The sequence below is a fragment of the Platalea leucorodia genome, assembly GCF_965183815.1.
Source record: "Platalea leucorodia genome assembly, chromosome: Z".
Classification (NCBI taxonomy): domain Eukaryota; kingdom Metazoa; phylum Chordata; class Aves; order Pelecaniformes; family Threskiornithidae; genus Platalea; species Platalea leucorodia.
The window spans coordinates 1,761,792-1,781,370 of record NC_138858.1 but is presented as its reverse complement, the minus strand read 5'-3'; the positions used below and the strand labels follow the sequence as shown (position 1 = coordinate 1,781,370).

The 19,579-nt window shown below is 39.8% G+C and overlaps 1 protein-coding gene across 1 annotated transcript in view; it reads right to left on the bottom strand.

Annotated features, from left to right (window-relative positions):
• The window catches only part of MBD2 (methyl-CpG binding domain protein 2), a 41,249-nt gene that overhangs the window by 16,441 nt on the left and 5,229 nt on the right, over window positions 1–19,579 (bottom strand). The window contains exons 2-3 of the mRNA XM_082336846.1: window positions 11,694–11,853; window positions 4,838–4,975 (exon numbers count right to left, since the gene is read on the bottom strand). Of these exons, the coding sequence (XP_082192972.1) occupies window positions 4,838–4,975; window positions 11,694–11,853 (298 nt within the window). The remainder of the gene's footprint in view (window positions 1–4,837; window positions 4,976–11,693; window positions 11,854–19,579) is intronic.

Below are 19,579 nucleotides of genomic sequence, written 5' to 3'. Positions count from 1 at the left end.
CTTTTTAGACTGCATACATCTTACGCCAAAAAATGACTATGGTCAGATTTAATTTGTCATATATAATCCTATTCAATAATCCATTACAATACAATCCACTGCAAATATATATGATAGTAAGTATATAAGAGACTTTGAAATCAATTTAAAGAGTACTTCTGGCCTACAGATAGATGATGTTCTAAGTAAATATCTCAGGTTTATCCTAAGGTGTTCTTAAAAAGTAAATACCCCCCGATTTGTCCTAAGGTGGTTTTTAAAGGTGGTTGTCTGCCATAGGACTAGAGGAATGAGATCACATAATACCGACTACCTGATTTTCTCAAAATGAGCTTTGAAGAGAAGGATGGGGGACGTCTGTGGAATGTTTTTAGCCAAACGTATCAGGAAGATGCTGAGGTCAATGCTTTGCAAATTCAGCGTTATGTTTATCGCTTACCTAAACATCAGTTTTACCAGTAGGGTTTCAAATATCCCTACCACCACAATCAACAGTATACAACAGAATTAACTGGCGATCAGCGGGTCCTCAGGAGTCAAAGCTCTCTCAAAGCAATACCTCAGGTACCCGACATTTGGGGCGCAGAAGTAAACGAGCGAGTTTCGTGTTTACCCTGAAAAAGCTCAGTAAGCGCGGAATCAAGAAGCTCTAACACGCAAAGAAGAGGATAAGCGCCCTACATAGGACACAGACCTGGACCTTTTGGAGGCACCACGTCAGTGTAGGTACAAAGGGCAGCGATCCATAAGAAAGAAGTTCCATTTGCAGCACCATTCCATTTGATCCAGTTAGGTACAGAACACTTGACAGGCAAGTAACTCAAGTTTAAGTGACTACACGAAAGATTTACTGCCTATAATGGTTTCAGATAGTTACAGGACTTCCTCTGCTTCACATTCACTCTTCTCATTGAGGAATACTCAAATCCAGTGGAGCATTAATGTGCCCTCAAGCACTGCTACATCTAGTGGCCTTTTGGCTAAACGGGGAGAAAACAATGTGATTTTAAGACAGTACTCAGCACCACCTAAGAGGAAGATGACAGATATCATTGCATGAGCTTTTGATTCATCATTAATTCCAGTTTCAATTTTGGCAATGCTAATCTGACTTTTTAAAGTCCAAACCACTACCCTTAAATTCATCAAGAATGTATCATATCGAAACTTACTACGGCTAACAGCGGAGAGGAGGCTAAAACGATGGGGTTTGGGTTTTTTTTCTTTCCTTGCAGGGCCCACTAGCAATCTTTCAGGATTCCTTTTCTTACAGTGGTTTATCAGTGGACTCTGTGAGGGAAAAAACCCCAAAGCCACAGAAACAGTAAGAAAATCTATCTTAAGTAAGCTTATGGAAAGTCAAAACATTTTGAGCAGGTTGATACTTGAAAAAGAGACGTTAAAGCTCTCTGAAGAAAACTGCAATTGGGGCTATTAGGTTTGCTATTTAGGAACTTACAGATGCTCCTATCATTTGATTAGGTATGAAGAATTCGAGAAATCTCCGTGGATTGACTGGTGCTGGTATTTGAACAAAAGCCACACAGAGGAAGATGACTGATAGCTAAGAGGAGAGAAGTCTAGTGAGCACCAAAAGACCCTTCAGAGCCCGCGTGCATACACACACAGCTCAAGTTCTGATGCTACCTACTTCCAGGATTCTCCAGAACGTTTGTATCTTTTCTTGAATAAAGTTCTCCACTCTGATAATCAGTAATCTATAAAACCTTTGAGAATGGCTTTGAAAGCTTTAAGATGCCGTCTTGCAGAGCTGTTGCTTGAAAAAGGCATAGACAACCTTGTGACACTTCTTGCGTGCAGCGAACTAGCGTGCCGAATACACGGAACCAGCAGTTGCCACAGAGATCTGCTGCTCTAATCGACAGATTTACCTATACAAAGATCATAGGCAAGCTGTTATTAGTTTATCTTTCCAAGAACTACCACAGGGTTTACTGCTTAAAGAAGAGCTGCTGCCAAATATTTTCCCTGCCAACACCAATAAGCATGTCTTCTCACTCTCAGGTCATGAAAAAACCCTACTGACTGCCAAAGGAACTACAGTACTCATTTATTTTGATCTCCACATAAGGAGGCAGGCCAAAGAGACTTCTCAGGGAATTCTGGTTAGACAGTCTTTTGAAAAGGGAGATACAATAGATATAAGCGGATAAAGCTTTCCGAGATGGGTATCTAGAACGACAGAAGCGAGATTCCCTGAAGGGATTTGGGCCAAGGATTGAAGAAACAGGGAGGAATGCCGCTGGAAGCGGTAACTGAATAAGCTTTATATAGAAATAGGCAACATAGTCAGTGCTTCAGCATTCACTTGAATATCCAACACTGATATATGTACAGTCTACGTACAGGAGAGCTTGCACACCTGAGTATGCGAGAAGGAGAAGACAGTGACACACGTAGGGATTATTTATGTAAGGAAAATATAGGCTTTATCCGGAGGGGAAGAGAATTCAAATACATTTGCAAGGCTGCATTTGTCCCACAACTCCAGGTGCTCTACGTGGTGCAGGTTTTATTAAGAATAAAGTTTTCCAACAACTTCAGTCCTCACCCTGGCGTCTCTATTTCAACAGATCACATCAAGAAAAGAACCGTTGCTTTTTGAAAACCAAGCAAAGATCGTATCTATTAATATTTACGCTCCAGCTAGCGAGTACAACATCGGAATGAGCTGCATGCTGTGTTGAAACAAGATGTGCATGCGTGTGCATCTATGGATGCATACATGAAGGGTGCACACATGATCAACGACTGGAGTACCTCCATATATTTCGTTACTAATATCAAAGAAATATTGATAATTGCATGATGGAAATCTGTACGTGAAGAAACCAGATCACTGGGAATTGTTTATGAAAGCTGTCAATTTGCTTAAGATTCTCCAATAACTGACAGCACACGACCTACATTAAATTGCTTTGTTCCAGATTTTTTAATGAAAATTTTACTGAAAACGCACTGAAATTTTTATATAAAAACAACTGTAACAATCTATTCTCTCCCTTCCCCAAGTCTCCCACCTATGTCAGTCATCACTACTCAGAAGCATGGCAAACCAGAAAACAGCTCGAGGCAGCATTCTAGCTTGGAGAAAAGCAAGAGTAAGGCACACCAAGACTGGCTTTGCTATTTTAAGATTATATATATCTAGATATAAGATTATAATATATAAGATTATAAAATATAAGATATAAAGATTACCTATTCCACATTCAATGCAAACAGAGCTACCATTTCTTCCAAATGAAGTATGTCAATACAGAATAAGAACAGTCTTTAAGTGTCCTCTTCCAAAGATGCACTGTTGCAAGCAAGGAGGAAGGAATCTGACTGGAAAAGAACGCTGACACAGTGATCAGCAGACAACGATTTCTTGAAGATCTTGCTATAGCTTAATCCCTTGGAACCTATCTTAAGGAGGCAAAGATTTCACTTGGGGGGGTTTGAAAAGAGCCTAATCTGCAAATCTTTACTGGATAGTCATTCTCAAAAGACAAGGGATGCACTCCTGAAGATTTCAGTCACTATGTATTTGAAGAAAAGATTCTGGAAGAAAGAAAAGAGGGTGGAAATAGGCAAGCATGAAAGGGTTTGGAATCCATCAAGATATGAATCGCCAGACATCCGTTGCTCTTGCCACAAAGGTGCCATAACTTTCATACGCTTTGGTGATTATTACTGGTTCAACAGACATGACCAAAAGGAAATTCCTGACGCACAAGGTGTAGTAGTTCAAAAGGAAAACCCAAAGAACGTGAAGAGAATCAAGAGACACACGCAATTATGCATCTTTTAGATCTGAATGCGATACACTTACATGGCCCCTGTTGAACTTCATGGGACCAACAGTGAGGTTAGCTGAGGCCTTCAAATCTTGCTAAAAGACATCTCAACAAGATGATCCAATACGGCTCGATATTTCTTCTTTTTCTTTCTCACCTGAATTTAGAGGATGCACAGTCTAAATTCCTTATGTTATTTCTTACGAGAACAGCATTCAAGATCTTTGAAAGTGCAATATTAGAGACAGCTTGAGTTTCAAAGGAAATGTTGTTAAAAGTTAGTGACATATGAGTGTACAAAAATTGGAACGTGCCTCTGCTTTTTCTTCTCATCGCTGCACTCCTGAGATAGAATATGGTGTTTCAATTTGATGGTAGTAATGCTATGACTCAAAAAATACAAGTCAGACTTAAAAACAATACCTCAATCCACTATACATTACGTTACCTAGCCGGTCATTCATTCATTAACTAGATTTCCATTTCTTCTCAGCTCCCTCCTCCCCATAAAAAACAAAACCAAAAAAGCATTGTGTGAACAGGCGATCTGTCGTCGATATAAAGAAAAGCAGCTGAAGGAGAACTTGTGTAAGATGAGTTTGTTACTGTGTTTTGTATTTAAAGTAGTATTAAAGTGAAAAAGAGGGATTTAAAATACAACTTTTTCTTGATTTTCCACAAAGTTCTTTTATACAGAAGAGAGATATTACTTCTTGATGATAACTGTGTATTTTAGAAACTTCTATTAAGAAGCTGCACCACTTGTTTTTTATATTTGATGTCGAATTGTGACAGTTACAGCATATATCTGAATTTCAAGAGGAATATGGTAATCAAATATGAATGAAGTTTTGGATTAAGAAAAATTAATCTCCATATGAACGGTTATTTCCGTATTTTTTTAAAAATTGTACGTATTACACACCGTCAAGATAGGAATTCTCATCAGTAACTGAAGCACGGCTGAAAACAAGCACATTTTCAGCTTGTTTCAACTTTTTGAGCAGTAACAATGGAAACGGGCTAATTCTTACCTGTCGGGGCTGCTCCGTCACTCGCTGGGGATCAGATCTTACTTTGTTACTAGGATGATTGGTAACTTTGGTGACTGGTTGTTTGAAAATTGATGCAGTTTGTCTGATTGGTAAAGTTGTATTTAAGTCTGGTTTTCCCTGTTAGAAAAAGAAAAAAAGTGGATTAACAAAAATTATACAGAAAAATTACACAAATTAACATTGGATTCATCCTCTTCTACTGATGTGCAAAAGAAGGAGTCTTTTTTTGGAGTAAAGATTTCCCTTAAATGCTGTACTTAAGTAACCTTTGCAGTCATCCATTTTAAAGAAAAAAAAAAATGTACCACTGAACTGGTGCCACACATTTTCACCTCCTTGGGAAGACTCAAACTCCTTGAAAGTCCATCTTTTCTTTCGTTAAAGTACGTAAGTTAATTGTGCAAGTGACTTGCATTCTGAAAAAAGAGAGCTTCACCATCAGATGGCAAAAGGAAACCTCCAAAGCTTCATGAAAATATGGTTGTAGCCAACAGTTTATTCTAGAGTTCCAGGTCTTAAAGAACAACAACTTCCTACATAACTTTGGTCACAAATTTCCTAAGCAATTCCTATATCAAACGATTCTTAATGAAGCGCCGTCATTTATGCTGGAATGAAATTAAAGCTGTATCAACTTTAACAAAGCCTTTTGGCAAAGCTAGTTTTTATCAGGTTTGTGAACTGACGATTCCCAGGCATCAGATACAACTTCACCAATAATATCTCGTCACACATCAAACCCCTAGGCCCTTGGAGTGCCCGAACCCCTCTCCGTAGCAACAACCCCACAAGTATTTGGGGTGGGGGAATGGAATTCTCCCACAACCCCCAAGATTGATAAAGAAAGAAAAAGATGTAGCATCAGCTGCACACCATTCCAGCTTTTCTAAATCCGTCTCTCTATCCAAAAGCAGACTGCCAGTTTGAAGTGCTGTGCCAACAGAACGGCACCTTACAGCTTTTTGTTTGTAATCCCATTTCCTCCAAGTCCTGAAGACATACTTTCTTAACAACTGAAATAATCCTCCCTTTTTTTTCCCCCCCAGGGATACAAGGGTGCGACTGAGAAGACATGTGATTATATCCACACAAGACAGACACTGAAAATAAATATCCCATGATACATATTTTCCCAACGAACGTGTATCAAAAAGCATGTTCCCTATTTTGCAGGCCAGTGCTAAGCACTTTAACACATTAATAGCCATATCTGGTTTCCAATAAAGAAAAATGATTAGGCTTTTGCTTTTTGCAAGTTTACTTCTACTCATTTAAAAGGAAGAAAAATAAGTTACTATGTAATATTTCAGATCTCAGAAGTTTTATAATTAGCTGTGAGATCGTAGCTCAGAAGTTACACAATGAGCACCAACATCAGACTCCATCCAAGGATCATGTTAAAAGAGTTTTTCATTAGGATTTACTTAGACTCCAAATTCTGTGACAAAAAGCAATCTCTTGGGCTTAGAAATGGGAATGAAATCTCAATCTGCCAATCCTCCATATTTAGATGACAGAGTCTGGACTACACGACTTCGTAAAAGAGGCTCTGTTAGGAACCAGAGAGCACGTGCTTGTTTAAAAACCGTTCGTTCCTAAGCTGAACATTCTGGAATTCCAGGTGATGAAAGTTAAAATACTGACTACGGATATTCTGTAATAATCTGTATAAAAATGAAATTAAAAATATGGCGAGCGGGTTAGGCTTATTAAGCAATAAGCCTTCTCTTTGCTGCATCTGTCTCAGATTAAATTCTTATTTTAAAAGTACGTATCCCTCTTTTAGAGCTTTGCTGGAGCAATCTGACAGGGTAGTTCCTCCATCGCCAGAATGCCCTGTATTTTAGCATACCTCTGTTAGGGCAAGGTGGATGGCTGATGGGAAAGGGAGCGTGAAGTCATTCTTCCTATACGTGTACACTGCATAACCTAGAAACTAGCAATAAAGAGAATATCATCTCTGCACTCCACAGAAAGTAATTTTCATTATGAAGACCATTCTACGGGCAAGCCACTTAATCCCAAAGTACATCCTTACACACTACAACGGTTATTGTATTGGCTGCTCCTATCCAACTATTTGATTCATCTGTTGGGTGCGGGGAGAAGCAAGGGGAGCCTCCTTCTGTAGCCTCTCCAGGATGACACGGCACTGTTAGATCCTTCCTGGCAGAAAAAATGAGGAATTCCTCCATGTAATTCCAAGGAATGTAACTGACAGGAAGGAGCAACAGAATGACGCTTCATATTTATCCAGGCATCTCAACATAATCTAAATGAGGGGATAGTTTTAAAATTTCAGGCCTCAATTTTTCATGCAGATGGCAAAGAAGGTGATTTATCAAGAGCAGTATGCATTTTCTTAGCTATTCAACAGTCTGACTCAATTCATACACTCATTTATTTAGCACTGTAGCATTCGGGGGATCCTTGCTTAATATTGATTTGCTCACCCTCTCATAAGAACCAAACCAGTTTTCCAGACCAACAGAAGAAATACGCTAGAACATACAGGTGAATTCTGAAAGAGTTCCAGAAATGTGTTTGTTTCAATGGAAGCGATTCTGATCACCGGTCTCTATCCCTACCACTCCTTTAAATACACCTTGTTATTTTACAGGTCCCCTTTCTTCATCATCTCCAGGGAGCAGTTAACTCATTAAAGTATTACAAGGCTAAACCCCCAAATTCCAATGGAAGTTTTCCTCAGAAATTCAGGCACCTATCATTTCTGGTTTATAAACTTACAGCCAGAAACTAACCCGTCTCCACGTCTTGCAATATTACTGCTTTCAAATGGGAAGAGCAGCGCATCTTCAGCTCCATCCCTAACACGCTGCTGATTCTCGTCTAACTGGGACCAGGGTTTCCATGGCCAGAGCAAACGGCAACAGGGCACGGGTACTTCTGCCTGATTACACTTCACAGTTTGAACCAACCAGAGAAATGACCATTCAGTCAGCACAGAAGTCATTAAGACCTTTTCATACAAAGCAAAAGTGAGAATCTAAGCTTATAAATAAATCTAGACATCAGTCTTCTCCTAATTTTAAATTCTAAAAGTTTCACCCAGGTAGTCCCAGTCCACTAGAAAAATACTTCCAGCTACTTTGGTCATTGCTTTCAGCACAGGCTTGGCATGGTGGACACTGGTTACGGGCTCTCTTTTTTTTTTCCCCACTGCTGATGACAATAGTAAGTCTAATGTTAGACTTTTTCCTATATATATTTTCATATATAATTAAAGCATCTCTGATGAGCACAGAATCACCAACCAGAGCTAGACAGTAATCGCATCTACTTAAATTTGCACAAAGTATTTTGACAATGAATTTTCCTCACACCACGTAACTTAATTCACACCAGAACCTTGATAGACCTTGCCTATCCTACAAGCTTCTCGTTCCCTGATCTTGTGACATCAAGTTCAAAGTAGTATTTGAAGCTTTGAAGGCCATGCCCTCAGGGCGTTCTGTGCACTGGCATCAGTATTAGCGGTAAAATAGCTATTAAAACTGACAAACCCAATAATATTACAGAGCCATCTGCCATATGGGGGATAAATCTGGTTTGGCAAACTTTTCTAGAAGAAAGGTCTTTGTTTCGAGTTCATGAAAATTATTTACAGGTTCCTTTTGGCCGGTAACGTGACTTAAAGAGAAGTTAAAAAATAAATCCCTTAAACTTCGAAAAATAAAAAGGGAGATTTCTTCAGGCAGCGTGAGAAATGAAGAAAATTCAGCTCCGTTAATGATATGGCCCCCAGAACGAAAGCGAAACCCTGATGAATTACAAACTATGCAGGAAATACAGGCTCAAGGGCTAGATGTCCCATATACTTTATATCAAGGCTACATACTAGAAGGTGGGCATTAGGATAAACTGTTTAAACTAAGAACAGATCAATTCCTAAGTACTGTAATTATAATCTTACTACTTTCCTACTTTATTTCCTTTCTAATCATAGTCACATCTAGGCTTTCTGCTCTCATCCTAAATAAAGTCTCTCCTTTGCGGCACTGAGTTTTGAACAACAGAAATAAACTCTTTACTACAGAAACTTGCTAAGCTCACCCATCTCCAGCACCTGCAGATCTTCAGACGGACAGGGAAAGTAATGATCACACGTGAACAGGAAGCGACTGATAGTCAGAGAAACTCTTTTTCACCACAAATCGTAAGCCAGCCATACGTAAGATTTACTCGTGACAAAGGAAAAAGCTTCCAGGACATCCTAATAGAAATAAGTAACAAAGATCCCTACAACCAACACCTCTCCTGAAGAACAGAAAGGTCTTCTGAGCTTCCCGGATGGAAGACGCTATCTACATATTTCAAATGGTTAGAGACACAGATGACTTCATTTCAGATGGCAATTAAGCTCACGATATTCAGTTTTAAGCACACCTACAAAACTTCAGCCTTCAAAAACACAGACGTACTGTGGGCTTTTACATTGCTTGACTACTATCACAAAACCAAATCTCTTCCTGCTCTGTATCAGCTAGCAGAAACATCAATGTTCCCTGCTCATTTTCACTCATTAGGAGTATTATATAGTATATATTAGGAGTATTTTATACTCCTAAACAACAGTTTCCAAAAGGATTTCAGTCCGCAGCCTTTCCAAAGACACGTACTTCCAGAAGCATCAATGTGCCCCAGACATTTTAAAAATTAAAATTTAAAAATACATTTTAAAAACAATGTATTTCCAGGCCTTTCAAATCCTTTAACCTAAGAAGTCACTTATAACCAGCCAGCCCGTTTAACCAGTAGTCTCTATTACGTTGCTTTTCAACAGAAAGAATTGATAAGCATATTTTGATAAGCACAGCAGTATGCTGTATCTACTGGATTCATATTCAATTGTATTCCTCATTTCATTGTCTCTTCAAAAGCACTTCAAATAAATCAAGTAACTCAATTTGCAAGTGAAATATAAAAATGGTTATACAGAAAACAACGGCAAGATTAGTATAGGTTGAAGCAAAACTCCTCCTGCAGCTCTACGGTAAATAAACCTACCACATATATGCCTTTATTGCCAATACTGAAAGGTCAGTGAGAACGCGCAATGCTAAGACTGGAGATAAGTATTTTGCTAGAAGAATACTTCCGTGTCATTGACGCCGTTGTACGTTAACATCACAAAATGAAGAGCATTCATTAGCATATACTATCCTCAGTTCCATTTTAAGCCAGGTGGCATTAGTATGTCGGGCTTGACGTTGAGTTCTAGTCCGCTAACGATGAGAATCTCAACAGTTAGACGTATGGCAAGACGGCATTTCCATCCACCAGCTGCAGAAATCTCACTGCCTAGACACGTCCGAGGAAGACGACTCAAGTATATTTTGATATTCCTTCTTGAAACATAAAGGGAGCCAAAGAATTTAGAATCTTTGTGGTAAATTGTTTGTGCAAAAACAAACAACCCATAAAATAGGAGCAAGTTGATACACAAACTTGCCTGTGCAAGTCTGTCTTTTACGGCCCCCCAGCAGCACAGCTGCGAGGCGGACTAGAAGACAACTACAACCAATCTCTCTCAGCGTCTGGGGAACAAAACATAAAATTCAGGAATAAGTTGAGATCTCATTTTTAACTGTCTCAGGAACGCTGCAGAAATTCTTGAAAGCTCCTGAGTTACAGATTCAGTCACTTAGAAATAATAAATGTTATTTATTAGTGTATTGTATTTAACAGAGCTACTGCGAGCAAGACTCCAGTAATCTAAGACCACAGGAATACAAAGTGAGCACAGACTCATCTAGATTTTAGATACCAAATTTTGTAACTTCTGCTCACGCAAAAAGCCTAACCAAAACCTTTCCTTGGACTACCCTCAAATGTTATATTCCTTGAAAGCCTCATGTCTGTGGGAAGAAAACATTAAATAATTTGAACACATGCTTTAAATAAAAAGAAATCAGCACGAAATGTGTGGTTCACGCATTACAAACGACAAATGACAAACAACATCAGTGCACAAGACATAGCTCTAACTTGTTAGGTTATTTGCATACACTACTGTAAGTTATGAAATCCTGAAGAATAAAACACTTTAAAAAGAAAACATTGCAGGTTGTTACAGAAATCCTTTCAAACTGTTGTATGAGGTTTCTAAAGTCTGTCCAGGAACATATTATCTGAGAGTCAGCTAAAGTTATTTGTCATGTCCCTCTGTGTTACAGCAGTTGTTTCACTTCTGTATGCTTCAGCCTTTTATTTTTAATCTACGATACACATTTTCTTCAGTATTCACTGTTGAGCAAAAAGAAACAGGCAACACGAGAACAATCAGATCAATCGAGAAAGGCCCAATCTTAAACAGAAAAACACCTGGCCTTGTTAAGCTACGTAGCTGTACGGAGACATCCAGATTTGTACAGATAAATACATTTGCCTCAGAAAACAAGCTTCCTGGCACATATTGCACACGTTAAAAATGTGAACTATTTCATCTCAGAACAGGAAGATGAACATAGCAATTTGAAGCCTTGCACAGGAGAATCTCTTGGTGTCAACAGTCCTAACTCTTCCCATTTAGAAGAATATCATTCAGGTAGATGACTAGCACTGAGGTTCTTAGTCCCAAGCCAGCTCCTGAATTACTCAAACTTTTGATTCATGCTTAACCTCACCTTGATATTTTCTTGGTAGTAGCAGAGTATTCCTTCTATTTATAACGTTACGTCTCTACCACTACTAAAAATTAAACATACACGTACATCTTAGAAGCGGACTGCTTTAAGCAGAAAAGAAATTGCTAAATGAACTACAGGAAAGGAAATTCTTAGGATATCCTTAAACACAGTATTTACTAACAAACCTTATTTTGATTGAGAGAATCATTCCTTAGTCTCTGTTTGTTCTTCTGCAATTTACTGGGCATCATCTTTCCCGTTCTGAAGTCAAAACTGCTGAGATCAACAGTGTTTCCCAGGTATCTTGCCAACTGAGGCTTGCTTCTGAACTTCTTACCACTTGGACTAAAAAGAAGAAAACACTTTAGTATGTTTTGTTGTACAAGAGGATACAACCTTGACTTCTTATAACAGGTTTTATACCTTGTTAAACATCTAAAAAGTTTCCGTTATCTTTATTCCATGTGGCATGTTCATTGATGTGTTGGTTAGCGATGGTATACCTGCCCAACCTCCGCATATCCGCTCCCATCCTTTGCGCAGGATTTCATTTATGGCGGGCTGTTGGACGCTAGGGTACGCTGCACCGTGGGAAGCTGGGTTAGCATACAGCTAAACCAAACTCCAGTGTAACGAGTGGAAATGTCGGCCTGTGGCCAAGTGCGGGACCCTCTCTGCACAAATGTAAAGACCAAGGTTTAAACTGATGGCTAGCTAAGGCCAACCTAGACTCAACAGCAACCCTTCTCAGCTCTCGAACAGCGGGGCGTTACGCAGATGCACAGAACTAGGATTCGAGGTGCCGTGACATCTCTTAGCTATTCAGCCACTGAGACTGGTGAGCAAAGCCAGATAAGCAACTGAGCAACAAGCAAGCAAGCAGCAAGCAAGATGATGCAGAGTAGGAAACAGGTCCGAAGCTGCAATTGTGTATATAGATCCCACCATAACAAATGAAATCAGTTCTAGGGCAGTTATTTACACTAGAATTCATTTGGAATTATGGAATTATTATTACCCCAAAGTCCCATCTGACGTTTTTGAGTGACATCAGCAAATATCCAATTCCCAGTTATCCTAGGGAAGCCGTATGTCAACCAATCTTTACATCCCAGAACTTTCTATCCCCTCATCTCTACTTCGTTCTCAAGCGTCCCGAACACAGTCACACATGTTGTGCACACACTGGCTGCACTAAATATACATTTAACCCACGAATATTTTCACCAACGTCACCAGGGCTTCGTGTATGCTTACTAACCGGTCTGCATGCCCTGCGTGCAAGTCACCGCTAATACGCACCTTACTGACACGAAGCTCTATACGTTCTTTTCACGCTAAGGGACAACGGTGCTGCCTCCAGCCTTAAAAGCTCGGCAGATAATCAAGTATCAAGAATTGCTATGGGAAACTCAGGCTGCAACACCAGTTTGTGATAGCCTCTCAGTATAGACAGCCCTGAAAATGGCTAAATACCCGTCACGTGAAGCCAACGGTCCCTTGGCCTAACGCAAATTTCTATCCCGCGAAACAAGCCAAGTGTCGAAATCTTCCCACTGCTGAAACCCAAAAGGTTAACTGAGCTCAGAGAGTTTTTCACGCCACTTCCTTTCTGCGGAAAACTACTGAAGATTTTTGTTTTCTTCACTTTTCAAATTATTTTTTTTTTCTCACTTAAAAACACCTTGAGGCAAGAACTTCCCCATGGAAGGATACGTATTGAATTCCAGGGAAAAAAGCTAATTAAGCCAAACATTTTTCAAAGTCATTTAAATGAATCCAGAAATATGGAAAGACATAATTAACAAGAGGTAAAGGGTGGGAGAAAAAGACTTAAAACAGATCACAATCTAAAGCTAACCTCCTCAAGGATGGGTGTGGGAGGGGAAAAAAAACCCACCACACATACGTACACACACACACCCCGCCACAAAACTCTTTTCTCCTTCTCGTAAACCAAGAATTGAAGCTGCGCTATAAGCCAAACTAAACACAACGCCCGTTTTATTTTAGATAGTGGAGATTAACACCCTGGCTTGTTAACAGTAGGAAGAATTCTGCACTGAAGGTCAGAGACGGAGCAAGTCTTTCGCGCGGCAAGTAAATGTGCTGTTAAAATAATCTGACCCTTTGTCTTTCCTTCCTATTCAGGCACCTGTAGGAAAAGTTCAGGATAAAACCTTCTCAAGAATGGCTGGCTGCCTAGCTAAATGTCCCTGTTTCCTAACAGACTGGAAGGACTGAATTTACTGAATAAGGCCTCCTGTTAGGAATTGCTTTCCCAGCTTTCCTAACGAACATAAAACACTGAATGAAAGAAAACAATGCCTATAAGCAAACCTGAAGTTGGCGTTAATATTCTCTGTTCCAGACACTTTTCTTAAAAATTAAAACCTGTATATACTCGGTCATTTTAATCCATAGCTAAGTAACTACTAAAAGGACAGAGAACCTTGACATCCTACACCTTCTTCTATTATATCCTAATTTTGGTACCGAAGATGAAGCATGCTGTCTTTCATTTTTCCCATCTCACCACCTTCTGTAAGAAGCTAACGGACTGCGTCATCAAGACAGCACTCTTTTTACGAGCTTTCCTCTTCAGGTTCCTTGGAGAGAACTGCTTCACGTACGCCTCAGAGGTCTCCAAAATTCCAGCAGTGAGCAGTTATCAGCCCAGCTTCACTAAAAATTCTTCCTGTAGAACTCCGAAAACAGATTTCACAAATAACAGCAAACTTCATAAATGCATCCAACATTCCTAAATTCTATTATTTACACATCTACCATTTTGGGGGGTGTCTTTGTTTGTTTGTTTTGTTCAGTAATCCAAAAGCAAATCAAATCAATGATCCAATATTTCATATTAGTATCGCATGGATCATCGGCAGGGCTGGTATTCAAGGCTGTTTCAATCCACAGCACAAAAGCTACCATTTAAGTTAACGGTGAAACTCTTAGCAGGGACAGACTGCAATCCATCAGCAAAATACCTCGTTTCACCTTAATTTCAGCGTTAACAACTGCATTTTTGTGCTGAGATTAAAAATATATATATATAAAAATTAAAAAATAATCCAAGACAAAAAAGAAGCAACTGAAAATAGGCATTTTTTTTAGTAAAAAGTGTTTGACATTCTGTCCCATAGCTTTTGCTTCCATGTTTTCCCACGCTGGTGTGAAGGATGGTAGACTTGCTCCGTCTGTCCTTGACCTGACATGACAAGAGCAAACAAAAGAGGCCGGCAGAGAGGAATCCGTCCACCTTAGCTTTGCTTCCCACTTCAGTCACGTACTAATTCTGGACTTTTTTTACATTTCCCTTATTCCGCCATGCATTCTCATCGTCCTGCTCCTTTTCCAGATGTTGCTGCCTCCAGCCGGCACTCGGGGACCCCAGTACCTCCCCGTCCCCGCAGAAATGTGTCGCTCCTCTGCATCCCACTACATTCATATTGTTGTCAATGTGTCTCTTCCTTCCAAGCGGTGAACCAACCATCTGCCCTCTCTGACAAAAAGCAGAAATTCTTCTTCTTAGTCCTTAAGGGCATAGTCTTCTATTCCTTATTGTCATCCTGAATCATCCCCTTATCTTCGAGGTCACCCAATTTCTCCTGCTTATTTTCTGATCCTCACTTGTTCTGATGATGTCCCAGGTATGAACCAGCGCACGCCGCTTGCGCATCCAAATTAACAGACGTTAATAACAGACTGGTGCCAAGAATATCATCCATGCAACTCCATTAGTAGCTTACGACAACCAAGAAGCCCATGTTTTATCATAACCTATTATTTGTCTCCTCTTTACCCCCTATCTTAACCATCTTACAAAACCTGTAGCATTTTCTGTTCTCCAGCTTCAGTGAAACCTAAGGACACACAATTGAAAGCGCAGTTCACTGAAGTCCGACAGACTGAGTAGCATTCCTTCTGCTTACTTCAGAACATTATTTTGGCACAAACTCTAAAATCTAGTGAATTCTACTAGGAAACTACATTTCATTTCATTCCGTTTTCCACAAAAGCCCCTATCCTTAATTGCTCTTCATTTCAGAGTTTCAACAAATTCATATGATGTCAAAATACCGGAGAAAGTACATGCTCCGTAAGCCTTCTGGTTCAACCTCAGGAGCTGGCAAACAAAATACCCACTGGCCTTCCATTCAGTTTCAAGGCTGCAATTTTTTCTAACGCCCTCCAGACTCGTCAGTTCATATGTCAGACCTTCCCCCTGTTCTAAGAGAGAGATGAATACACGAGCTGGAAGGAATTGAATAAACTCCAAACTTTATTTCCACCCCACCTAGATTAGTTTTCACATATATTCCCTTTTTTTTCACTGCCAGTCCTGTAGTTGTTTCCATTTTCTACCCTCAAAGTGCAGGCTGTCAAATCACTAAAGTAATACCTTAATTTCTGAATCATTCCCAGATTATCTTCAATCTCTAACCTGCTCCTGCTGCAAAGCTTTCTCTTACCTGCAGAGAAAGCTCCATGAGGTAAAAGTCAAATAAAAGGCTTATTTGCAGAGGCTTTATTTGAACATCTATTAAATAATTAGTATGCACTAATGGAAAAGAGTGAGGTTATAGAACCTATTTAAACCAGTACGTCTACATAAAAGCCTGCTACTTACACATCTTGGTTGAAACTAAGAAACAGCATGTTCTTTTTTTTTTTTTTTCTAAAGGTGTTAAAACCAAGTTTAAGTTCAAACGTAGTTTTGAGTAGAAAAGAAAGGCAGAAGGAGAAGTAAGCACTTTCTTCTCTCTGAGAAGGCACTCTGGATGATACTCCGGAGATATCGCAGAAGTCAAACCGAAAGGGACCTTGAAGGAAACTCAGACTTCGAAGTCACACTTGCTGAAGAGGATTTTTAAAATGCATTGCTCTGAGTTCACATACTCTAAAATTTCAACTGCTGCAACAGTCAGAAGCGTGGACCACTACATTATTTTAAGGAAATGTGACACAGATATGGGCGAAACCAGTAAAATTTGCCCTCATCCACATGTTCTGCACATTCCTTAATTTTACACTGACTTCTTTCATGCAAGAAGCAGCAAGTGAAAGCGCTCTTTCAGGGTGCTGTGACATAGCGGAGCCTCTGCTCCGACTAAATTGCAGCGCGACCCAACACTGAGACAATTTAGGATTGCAAGATCAATGTGGGATTACACAGGAATATCTCCACATCCAATTTCAACAGCAGATTGGTGTAACACTGTTACTTTTATAAGCACTAACTAAAAGAGTTACAAATATTTAGCCTTACCTAAAGACAGTTAACTTTCTAAAGCTTTTTAAAAAATGTGTTAACTTCAATTAGAAGTTTCTGGTTTGTTTTTTTTTCCCACAGAGGAATATTACATTTAGTGCACCTGACTTAGTTCTACCATAGCTGACATGTGGATCAGCACTTTATCCTGTCAAATTAAACACCGTACAACGTTCTCCGACACAGCCGGTTACCAAAAAACAGCACACCTCAGAAGAGGTGACGTGCAGCAACATCTCCAAACTATTCTTTCAGTGATACTATCAAGGCTCAAATGACTTTATCCAAGATTAAATGAAGAACACAGCCCTTCACCTCCAGCTATACGCTTGTGCAAATTCACATACTGCACAAATTGAAGTTCTCAGCGGGCTGGAGGTCATTATGTTATATAATGAGCTCGCAAGGAACTTTATTAAAAAAACCCCACTTTTCAGATGTTTCCTGTGAAGCGGCAGAGCCAGCTAATTAACGTACAAGGAAGTTACCTTGAATTTGATCGCAGAGCAAAACCTCCTCGATAACTCGCCTATCTGCCCCCCTTCCCCAGTTCAAAATGCACAGCAAGCTTACGGGCAAGACAGTAGCGTGGCTTATTAAAACACTGATCTTCTTGGCAGACATTTCTGGGTTCGGTTGCTTTCAAAAACATTTTGGCAAACTTCCTTTTTTTTTTTTTTTTTTTTTTTTTTAAAGTTTTTGCTTGCTGGCCCTCCCCATCAAACAGATTTTTGAGGAGAACGTCAACCACAGCAAGCTAGATGCTCCAACAGCAGATGATAACAGGGAAAACAGGCTGCCTTCTCCAAGTTGAAAATGTCTGGCTTTTCAAAGCAGCTCCAGCTTCACAGTTTTGCAGCAGTGGTTGAAATGAGAAGAAACTGAAGAAAGAGAAGGTGTGATCTCATGGCTATTCAAACTACAGTTCATTCCCTTAATTTAGTATTTATTTACACCCTCTCCTACAGCACTGCAGGGTCAGTCTAAACCGATCAGTCACGTCACCTATCCCAAGGTGGCCAACAGCCGCACGGTTCCCGTTTTCTCCGGATCCCATCTGGCAGGCTGTAGTCTGACCTAGAGCCACACACCCATGAAGAGGAAGAAAAATGCGAAATGGAAAAGGCAACTCAGATTAAAGACACCTTAATCTGGCTACCTAACAGAGGTAGAGCAAGGCAAAGTATTTCTACCAATCGCTCCCCTCCACAGGTTGGGAACAAAGCCCAGGAAAGTAAAGGAGATTGAAAATATATCCGAGCATTTCACAGTGCAATCGTAAGTAAGACCACAGAAATCCCACAGTTGTTTGATCTTCCCTTCAAGGGAACCTAACACTGGAGAGCTGCTGACTAAAGCCTCCCAGGTAGCTGACCTCGAAGGGAACGCGACAGACTTGTTCACCACGATATCAAAATTGCTCTTCTACTGCTGGAGATAGCTTTCCTCAAAGATTTGTTGGCAAATGCTCAAACGCACACTCTAAGATGTTCAAAGATTCGGTAAAGAAGTCACTACGTGAATGGCATAACATAATACGTTTCCATGCCTTCAAAGGGGTTCAGCATTTGGTATCTAACTTCACTTGCAACGAAAATATGTTTTTTTACACAATACTACGTATAGTTTATACCACCACACTAAATCACCAACAGGAATTGACACCAATAAACTGCAAAAGGTTAATTTCCAGATTGTTATTTGATCTTCTATTTATGGAAATCTTTTGGATTCATTTATCAGAATCCGTTTCTGTTTTCTAAACAACCTGATGAGCTCCTTTGCTGGGACAGAGGGCTGATTCATGGTGCCCTTGTACAAAGAAGTCAGAGTTACCACTATGACTTCGTAATAATCATTACGATGGTTTGGCACAGGGATGAATTCACCCTATAAAGAAAATAAATTTATTTTACATACTAAGACCCTATTAGGCAGCACGGTTCAACCAGCTGCCCCAAACTTAAGTAGGGGAGACTGTTACCATGCATTTTCAGAGATCAATGCAAGTACTTGAGCCGTGGAAATACAAAATAACGCCCGTTCCACTTAAACTTCTTTTTTACTTTCTCCTTCCAACAGGCAAAACAAAAGGCAGCCAAAATATTCAAACTAAAACCTAAAGATCATCAGAGAAAGCCTACACAAGAAAACTTGGGCTAACTTGTTTGTTATTATCATTGGCCTCGTGCTGGTTTTCATTTAAGTTCAGAAAAGCAGGAGAGTTTTGAGCGGTGAAGGAGAAAAGGTGCAGACTTTCAGAAGGGAGGAGAAGAACAAGGTGGCAACCGAAAATTCTCCTCAACGAAGGCCGGGGTGCACTGCAGAAAAAAGATACAATAGGAGCAGCACCAAGAAATTAACAGGCAGGTAATGGCAGCGAGTGTTTTCTTGCACAGAAGGTGAAGTACATTCTCGAAATTTAGACCGCGCTATTAGGACTTGTGCTATGCTCTAATTACCTTTGGAAACAAGAAACCAATAAGCCTCCATATAACACAAGCACAACTGAGCATCACTCAGGAAGTCACGACTTGCTCATTTTTAAAGATAAAGGTCTCCCTAAAAATAAAATTAAAAAAAGGGCCAAAAAAAAGCGCACAGAATTAAACTAATTCTACCGTCACTGGAAACTCTCCGGCATTTATCTTACTGTCAAACCACAAAACAAACTTCAAAGGGACGTCTGTTTGCCCCGTGGGTGCACCTATACTGGAAAAGCTTTTGTAGTTAAACTTAACAGCCTATTAGAATCCACTGAAAGCGGTGTCAACTACTTGGCTTTTTTCATCT